This window comes from Setaria italica, chromosome I (genome assembly GCF_000263155.2).
Source record: "Setaria italica strain Yugu1 chromosome I, Setaria_italica_v2.0, whole genome shotgun sequence".
NCBI lineage: Eukaryota > Viridiplantae > Streptophyta > Magnoliopsida > Poales > Poaceae > Setaria > Setaria italica.
The window spans coordinates 30,770,899-30,780,675 of NC_028450.1; the positions used below are offsets into that span (position 1 = coordinate 30,770,899).

A 9,777-nucleotide genomic window follows, 5' to 3' on the forward strand; every position below is an offset into this window, starting at 1 on the left:
CCATAACCGTGACTCTGCGTAACAAGTAAATTTCTTAAACGATTCGATCCGGGGATTCTGTTCGAAACAAGCCCATGTCCAAATCGGGACCAGTTTGGCTGCGACGACGGATCATCTTTCCCCCCGGCGCGTCTTGCTCCGTCGGAATCGCAAATATTTCCCGCACCCGCTAGGATGGGACGGGAGAAGCCCGAGTCAGAGACGTTACTACGCGGCCAACGAGCGGCGGACACGGCGATCGACCAATCGACCTCCTCGCCTTGGCGTAACCTGTGTTGGCGACTTGGCGTAGTGCCAAGACGGTGCTGATCGCTTGTGATCAGCGTGAGCCGTGAGCGCGTAGGCCGCGCGGCGCCAGCATCCCAACCAACAACCGGTACGGTGATGCCCGGAGACCTGGACGGAGCAACGCGCGGGGGGTGGGTGCCATTAGTGCAGCAGCCAAGCGACGCCGCAGTACGGTCACCACCGCCGCGCGGCACGGCAGCGGCAGCCAGCCAGCAGGCAGGCAGGCAGAGGCATCGGATCCTCACCCCGGCTCTGCCGCCGCGAGTTCCGACGCGGCGCGGTGGCCGGCTGGCCGGACCTGTACCCGCCAGCGAAATCCCGGAGGAAACGGACGCCGGAAGCGTGGGCGTGGGCGAGGGTAAAAAAAAAAAAAGGATGGATGCTGTTCCGTGCCGTGCCCACTGTACCCACAAGCGAAATCCGGAGCGCGGTGCGGTCCGGTGGCTAGCGCCTAGCGAGGTGGCTAGCATGCCTGCCAAGTGGAGCAGCGCCTACGCCACTTGGCTAGCGCTACGGGCTATACGGCCGCGCGCGCCCCGTTTTCTTTCCCTTTCCTCGCTCGAAACGGCTAGGCTCTGTCATCTACAGGAGCGAAAGGCAGGGCTAGGAGGGGCAGCTTTTCACCAAAAGAGAAAGAGGGGACGCTCCCCCGGCTGGCCTCGCTCACGTTGTCGCGTACAACTGTGCGAGTAGGGCGGGGCACACAGAGAGGGTGTGAGAGATCGTGTGCGCCTGTGGCGCTAGTCACGCAGTAGAGACCTACACGAGCGTGGCGCAGTAGCCTGGCGTGGCAGCGCTGCCCTCCGGCTCCGCCCTCTTTATAAACAGAGGAGGGTAGGCGAGGCCGAGGCGAGCGAGCGAGAAAGGAGAGCCCCCCGGCGCTTGTTTCCAAGGATAATAAACGCTGCCCAGCTCACTTCGCCCCGCCCGCCACTCGCCTCCCCTGCTCGGCTGCTCTGCTCTGCTCTGCTCGGGATATATATACACGCGGGCGCACCAGTCCAGCGAGCAACAATAAAGGCTGGGTCGAGGAGGAGGAGGGGGAGGAGCTGCTTGGTTGGACCGAACGAGCTGAGAGCCAGCGAGAGAGGAGGGCCGAGCGAGAGGGAGAGGAACTAATGGGTGAGGAGGCCAGCTGCAACACCGTCAGCGTGATGGAGGCCGCCACCAACGCCAAGCCGCAGCCGCAGCAGCCCAAGGAGAACGGCCGCGCCGCTGCCGCCGCCGTCGCGGCCGAGGCGACGGCGCCTGTGGCCGAGGCGGCGGCCGACCCCCGGCTGCAGGGTATCTCCGACGCCATCCGCGTCGTGCCCCACTTCCCCAAGGAAGGTCCGCGCCCGTTCCTCTGCTTCGCCTCCTCCCCCGGCCGATAAATTCCGCTCCTTGCTTGCTTGCAACGCTGATCCATCTGCTCCCTCTTCTGCGTGCATGCATGCGCCGTGTGGTGCAGGCATCATGTTCAACGACATCACCACGCTGCTGCTGCGCCCCGGCGTGTTCAAGGACGCCGTCGACCTCTTCGTCGAGCGCTACCGCGGGATGGGCATCGACGCCGTCGCCGGTAATCCACGATACCCCCCTCCCCTCCTCTCTGCGACTCTGCCGACATCGGCGTCGACTAGTCTCCGGCGGCCGCGCCAGGCCAGGGTGGAGTCGGCACGTCGCTGTCCTGCGCGCGTGCAGGTGCAGCCGCGGGCGGGCGGGGAGCTGAGCTGTGGGCAGAGTTCTGAGATTCCGTAAAATCTCGGGGGGAGATCTCCCCTGGTCCTTTTGCTCCCCCGCGCTTTTGTCGCCGCGCGAACCCGCAACCTCACCCGCCACCGGGTCCGTCTGGCGCCCCCTCGCGCCTGCTCCCTGCTGCGCCTTTTTCTCGCTCACAAGCCCGTCGCAACTCGGCTTTCCTCGAGACGATAACAATATCATAATCGCCCGCAATAATCCTCCCCCCACGCTACTGTTTCGCTGGATTTGCGTCGCGACCAGCTCGGCTGCCGGTAATTATCCATCCGTCCGTCAAGGTCAGGTGCAAAGCTCCACTGCTAAAGCCGGAACCCGATAATAAATGTGCCGCGCTGTGCCCCTGTCTCCTCCACACGGCCGTGCGCGTGCGAGCGAGGGAGATCGCCGTGCCCTGTCCCTGCCATGCCGGCCCTTCGCGCGTGCATGGGCCATGGTCGTGGAGCACCTCCTCTTCTTGACTACTTGCTTGCCGGTGTAGTGGTGGAGTAGGTTGAGTGTACGCTTGGCGCTGCCAGCCAGCGTGCATGCATGAGGCATCCTCCTGTCTTGCTAGCTCATAAAAAAAATATATTTTAATAGGAGAGAATAGCTATCTTGATCTAACGTACTTCAGGAATACGTGAGGATGATGCGTGAGCTAGGTGCTCCTCCTACCATTGGAGGAGGCCTGAGCCGGCGAGTAGTCGAGTCCGCGCGGCGGGCGTGCGTGGCAGAATGTTTGGCGCAGGCATGCAGCGTACTCCCCGCCCGTCCCCGGGCCGGGCACATGACGCGGGCGCGCCTTTCCAGGCTTTTCCGCCGCGCGGCCTTGCCCGGAATCTGCCGCATTCAATAGCGTATCGGGGGTGGCGCACGGCACGTAGGCGGAGCCGAGGACGAGGAGGCCAGCCAGGCCCCCTGCCTGCCTCTCGCCTGCCACGGCCGGATCACGTCTCGCGGCAGGGGCCATGGCCAAGCGGGGCGGCAGCGTCCGGCCGGGCCGGGTGTGGCGCGGCCCCGGGGGTGAGGGGACCGCGGTGAATCGGACGGGCGCGGGCGCCGGGGCACGGGATCGGGCGGTGGTGGGGGCGCGGAGGGCGTGGGGTACGACCCGTCATTGGCTCTGCTGGTGGTGGCGCGCCCTGATGTCACGCGGCATGTGCTCGATCCGCTGTCGTTTTCGCTGCAAAGTACTGCTTGTGGGATTTCGCTCTGTTGCTTGTTGGATACTCTGGCCGCTTCTGCGGCCTTTGTTTCCCTGAATTTCATTTTGTTTCCTTCCGGCCTTTCTTTTTCCTTTTTACACACTAAAAAATATTAAAAGTATGCTACACTTTTATGGATTAATGTGGTGCTGCTGCTGCTTATGTGGCACACCATCTTTTGCTCCTGTCTTTGTCAGTCAAATTACTTGGCAGTGTCTGGCCATTCATGCTCGCATTCAGGTTTTGCACTCTTTCTTTCTGACATGGTGTTGTGCATGTTTACTTTGCATCCCCCAGGGATTGAGGCCAGGGGCTTCATATTTGGCCCGGCAATTGCGTTGGCCATAGGCGCCAAGTTCATACCGCTGCGCAAGCCTAGGAAGCTCCCAGGTGAGATTTCTTGAAGATCCTGCTTTCTGGATTCATTTTTCATACTTTATAGCCAGTTGTTGCTTTTATAATGGCTAGCTTGTGGTGGTGACACCCTAGTTAAGTAAGTTTAGTTTGCAGATTTGGTTAGCAGGCAGTAAAAGTACGGCAGTTGCCCATAATCTCTGACACCAAAGTTGTTGCTCTCGCCTGCTCCTTTTGTGCATGCAGCCCATGATAGGGTATTAAAAATGCATCGGACTTTTAAACGAGATCTTTCTGCTCTTTTCACATGTTCTATTACTCCAAGAGATGCTGCGCAGAGCCACTACTTACCCAAAGTGTGGTTCTAAATGGCTTGCTAGTTAAACAAAGTTTGTTATACAGTAATCAACATGTGCTGACATTCGCTTTTGCAAACATGGAAGGCGAGGTGATATCCGAGAAATATGTGCTTGAGTACGGGACTGATTGTTTAGAGATGCACGTTGGAGCCATCGAACCTGCAGAGCATGTGATCATCGTTGATGACTTGGTTGCTACCGGTGGGACACTGTGTGCCGCGATTAGGCTTCTTGGTACGTATCTAATCTACTAACTCAAGTTTATGCATTGAAACAACTTTTTTGACCAATGCTTGCATGCAAAATTGCAAAGTATACATGATGGTTAATTAGTAGCCAATAGAGGTTATAGAGTATAGAGTAATGTAAGAAATCCAATTTATGCATTGGAACATTTTTTGACCAATGCTTCCATGCATGCAAAGTATACATGATGGTTAATTAGTAGCCAATAGAAGTTACAGAGTATAGAGTAATGTAAGAAATCCATAGTAAAGTACTCCTATATCTTGCAATTAATACATTTTTTTGTCTGAAACTTAAATTGTATGTTTCTGTTTGCTCATTCACGTCACATTATTCATGGTCCAGTTGTAACAGTTAAGCTTTTCAATTGTGCATCATGCACCTGTGACATCATAGCAGCCTCTTCTGAATCACAGCATCAGTGCATGTCAGTTCCGCACAGCATCAAATTATCCAGTACTGCTTGTCTTCGAACTTTGCCAATGTCAGTACCGTGACTTAGTAATGCTGGGCTTTTAATGTGCTAATGTCAGTAGCCTGCACCAACTAGGGATAAGGGTAGAGCATTTAAGATTTGTTTCTTTTACTTTTAGCCTTTAATATTGAAAAATGTTTTTTAAGACATTCTTTATATCTGAATCATTACAAACATTTTATTTTGGTAGTACATTTCCAGTCAGAAATTGAATTTTGACAATACATGTATGACTACTCCTATTGTCCTATTCACAGAATCAACTACACCCAGCTGATAACTATCTGTAGTTAGTTATGTTGTTTTAGTCTTGCCATCAAACGTGCTTTCTCATGACATTTTATATAGATCGATTTTATCTTGTACAAGACTGGCGTAGGTTTACTTTTCTGTATAGCTTACATCTTGAGGCAAAAAAAGAAAATCTACATTTTAGCTTATAATTCTCAGCGTTAACACAATTTGCTTTCCAGAACGTGCTGGAGCTGAGGTGGTCGAGTGCGCATGTCTCATTGGGCTTCCAAAATTTAAGGTATTATTGTTGGACTCACAACTATCTGGAGTACAGACAGGCAAAATCACCTGTTTACTGCAGTATTTTGCTTATGAAACGTTTCAGTCAGTGGCACTGTAATGTATTCCCTCCGACCCAAATTACTATTCGTTTTGGGTTTTCTAGATGCGTAGCCTTTATTATGCACCTAGATATGTATCTAAGTCAAAATGAAAGTAATTTGGGATGAAGGGAGCAGTACACTATTTAGATACTGTTTGCAGCATAGGCTTGATACTACTAGCTGTTAAGTGTTATTGTAGCTTTATAGATTGTGCAGCCAATGGTTTTGTTATGTCCAGCGTCCAGGAACAACTTGCCTTGTTATTAACTGTTATATAAGTACGATCAACATGACCATTTCTGCTCTGTTCCTGACATCTAAGATACTCAATATCTGTACCAGCAGGGCATCCATATACCATAGACATGACTAGTTAAGATTTGGATGTGCATTGTCTGTGATTGTCTAAATAAAAACTGTAGAAGGTACTACTTGCATTGCACCCGTTTCATTCGGCCATATTACTTTGTTATAGGTTTATAGCATGGGGGCACACCCCTCTGTTGTGGTACAAGTTGTGGGTGAAGGATGCTATTACTGCCTGCAATCCTGCATCTTGTACCATGGTTTCAGGATAGCGATCCTGTAGGGTTTCAGGATAAATAAAAGCTGAGACATTTGCAACGAGTAGCAGGCTAGCAGCAGCAGCCACTCACTTCTGCTTGTCAGTTGATCTAATTCTATTTCAGTAACTGGCGACATTAGTAATTTGCAATAGAACATGCATTTTTGTTGCTTCAAATTTCAAACTCATTGATCTAGAAAGCGGATTCAAACTGGTTAACCGAGGTAGCAACTTCCCTGCAGAATTTCTACAAGCTCAATGGAAAGCCTGTCTATGTACTGGTGGAGTCCCGTGAATCTGATAAATAAGAAGTGATGGTCAGGTGAGCGATATTGTCTTGCTCCCTCAGTGCTTGTAACCTTCCGGCATGCTATCCTATTCATAAGTGCTTGGCTACATTCGTTTCTGTGTGTTCTTAAGCGTAGCCGGTTCACCGCATGTGCTCATTTCCTTCACCTCTTGTTTTCCAGGAATGCTGGTGTGTTCATTCCTTGCTGCTGCAATTGAGAGGTGGACGGGCATCGACAACTATGCGGTACATTACTAAGACTAGCTGCTAAGTCTTGGCAAGGGGAGAGGTTAGAGTGTTGAGAGTGTAGTCTTGTAGGTTGAGTAGTTTTTTTTTCAGAGTAATGGCGCTTGTAGTTCTTCCGGGAACATTGTTATTAGCTGAAACAAGGTTGCTGCTGTTCCATTGTTGTTGAATTGTGCGGTTTTAATTTGAAAATGTCAGCAATCAGGATATAGATGGAGCTTCAGAGAAGAACTTCGGCAGCATGACAGCATGGTTAACGTCTAGGAACCTGTTACCGTTAGCTTGTTACTAGAAAACATGGGGGCGCGGCGTTGCCGCGCCAACTTGAGCTGGCCTGGCCTGGACAACTTGTGCATAGTATTAGTACACTATTTTTATGATGAATTATACGTACTATTCTCTATCAATTCAATTCAAAATATTAAAGCAAGTAAGGCTTCTTCCTCTTTTTCGTCCGCCCGAGGGCTTTAGTTGCAAGGTGTCCCAGCCTCGGCCCCGGCCATCCGCCCGCCACGCTGCCGCGCCTAAGCCGCCTTGACGGTGCCAGAGCCGCCTCCCCGGCCCCGTTCGCTCGTGCCGCCTGCCTCAGCCGGGGGTGAGGGAGTGGGGGCTGGTCAGATCCGGCGGAGGAGTCGGCTGGGGGAGAGGGAGGAGGAGCCGGGGGAGAGGGAGTGGGGGCTGGTCAGATCCGGCGGAGGAGAAGGAGAGGGAGGAGAGGAGGTGGGGGCTGGAGGGAGGAGGAGAGGAGGCATGCGGGTGTTGGAATTAAGAAGAGGAAGCCTGGGTGCTGGAATTAAGGAGAGGGAGGAGAGAAAGTGGGGCGCGCACAGTGTGTGGTGATGGGGGGTGGGGGGCATTTTGTCCAGGTTGGAAACACCAATTGGGAATAAAGACCCCCTTTAGTCCCGGTTGGTAGTTGTAACTGGGACAAAATACCCCATCAGATTCCCGAGGGTGATTGGCCTTTACAAACGGGACTAAAGGGATTCTTTAGTCCCGATTGATATTACCCAATGGGACTAAAGAGCCCCCGTCGGTGGCCATCGGAGGCTGATTTAACGCTTGAATAAAAAAATATTTTAATTTAATGGGTATTTGAGTTGAAGGAAGTGGTTTTCTATTATATGTGTAGACATCCAATAAGTGGAATAAAAGTTTAGTGATGAAAATAAAAAATATCATTAGTTTGAAAAACACAATTAATCTTTTACCTAGCAACGCACGGGCATTTTGCTAGTTTAATTCAAAAAACTCTTCGGTCCATAATGATAATTGAAATGCCTTTTCCTGCAAAACATCATCATAGTATTGTGCCCTGGTGTAAACGGTTGATCTAAACGATGTTTCAGATCGGACAGGGAAAATTGATGATGTATCATTGATAATACGTGACCTCATTTAGAAAGCAAATAGTTTAGAGTTGAAACGGGAGATTTCTACATTGGTTGCTACACATCCAAAGTTTCAACTATTTTTGGACTTCATTTGTTATTAACTTATTTTAAAACAACCTCCTAATATGCTTAATTTCTCAAACAGATTTTAAAATATGTTCAGAATCATTTGGATGTGTATACAGGCATACAGCATTGAATAGGTTTGCCAAGTTTTAACCCAAAAAGATGTCATTTTCTTATTTTAATCTTTCCCCAAAATATCTAAGTGAACACAATGTTTTACAGTGTGACAGTCATAGTATAGTTTGAAGTTCCATAAACAAATGCTACTAAGACACCTGAAGGGCATATCTGCATATGATTACCAAGTAGTATATACATATTCTTCTATGTACTGACAGAATTTAAGAGAAAATAGTGACCATCTACTAATTAAATTAACAGTACGTAAATAGCTAGTTGATCTGAAATTTCCAGACTTAATTAGGACAGGTGGTCGAGCTCTATTTTGTCGCTTTAAGTGTCTTCTCTGTTTCGTTCTCAGGCTCGTTTGGTATGGTTTATGGGGCTTCGACTTCGCAACTGTAGCAGTACTGTAACAGGTGGAGCCGAAGCTGCGGGGAGTCACTTTTTTGAGCTTCACCTCCTTCCCAGTTTATTTTAAGACCTCAGTATCCGTTCCGAGTTCGTGCTACAGTAACGCAGAGTGCTAAATAATGCGTGTTGCTGTAGCCGTACCAACGGGGGCCTTAGTGCACCGCTTCGGACGGTGGCGACACGTAGGCAGGAGCCGGCATCGACCTGCAGAGTGCCAATCCTCTCTCTCGTAGACACACAATAAACTCCTGTCGAGTACCTGGGCCTCGGCTTAAGCTCGAGCTCTCCGTTCATCTCTGTTGCTCTTTCTCTCTCTTGTTCTTCGTGGAAATAGCAAAGGAAACTCGGAGAGCATCCTCCATTGCCGCCGCCTCGGACGATTGGACCTCACCGTCGACCCGTATTGCCAACTTTTATTCTCACCTACAAGGCTACAACAACACGGTGAGCATCTTGAGAACCACTTGATGGTCACGAACCCGTGTTCATTCTCGGCCGTAGCTGATGTAGTGAATGGTGGTTTCCTCTATCAGCTGGTGCCTCGGACCTCCTGCTCCGCCCAAAGAGGCTGCTATAGCGCCTGCAGGTCGTCATAGTTGCGCTGGCTGTGCATGGCGGGCGAGGCATGCGCTTTGATGGGGATGGAGGGCGCGGCAGTGCCGACATATCCGAGTCGTGGGATGACGCTGCTATTTCGGGTGCGTGGCGTGCGCGCCGTCGTGGTGATCATGGCCCACGGCCAAGTTTGTTGAGTTCCTTTGTATTGCAATATCGAGTCACAAAATGCTGCGGTTTTGAGCGGCACCTATTGCTTGTGTTCAAAGCGTTCGGTTCCGTGTTTTCTTCCTCGCCTCTGGCAAGGTTTCACCGGCGATCACGACTTCGGCAAGGGCTGATGATACGGTCGTGGCCGTGGGCGCCCTGCACGGGAAGGCACCGGCACGACCGCCGTGGTGATGTGACCACAGGCAGTGCAGCCATGGCGTGCCAACTCGGAAGAATCGTGCCGGAGACCCTTCCCGGCCCCGTCGCCCGTTAGTGGTCCAAAGGTTCCACAATATCATGTGCATAAGACGGCGCGGGCGCCGCCAGTGCGAATCTGCCGCACCCGAGGGTGTGCTGCATCGGCCGCGAAAGCGCTCGCACGGGGTAATGGTGGGAATGGGGCGGCCAACGCGCGGTTCATGTGTTTGCTCGCGTGAAGGAAGCACATCGAGCCCACGCGAAGGATCCAGACCTAGCGCCTCTGCCTGACGTATATAACCGGTTGGTCTAAAGGATGCTTGAGATCCAACGGTTAGGAGAAACTGATGACGTGGCTCAGTTAGGGGCCAGAGTCTGTCCGCAGGTTTCGTCCTCTAACGATTCGTATATCTGAACTCGTAAGCTAGTGACAGAATTTCGCTAAAATGGCTGGCTG

At 51.4% G+C, this 9,777-nt stretch overlaps 1 protein-coding gene across 1 annotated transcript; it reads left to right on the top strand.

Moving 5' to 3' along the window:
• The first annotated feature begins 1,131 nt into the window (after window positions 1-1,131).
• LOC101754909 (adenine phosphoribosyltransferase 4) lies at window positions 1,132-6,747 on the top strand. The gene is made up of 7 exons (XM_004953040.3): window positions 1,132-1,617; window positions 1,739-1,849; window positions 3,510-3,602; window positions 4,010-4,159; window positions 5,120-5,178; window positions 6,071-6,150; window positions 6,299-6,747. Exons 1-6 carry the CDS (start codon window positions 1,407-1,409, stop codon window positions 6,134-6,136), a joined length of 690 nt encoding a protein of 229 aa, XP_004953097.1. The 5' UTR covers window positions 1,132-1,406; the 3' UTR covers window positions 6,137-6,150; window positions 6,299-6,747.
• Window positions 6,748-9,777: the final 3,030 nt, after the last annotated feature.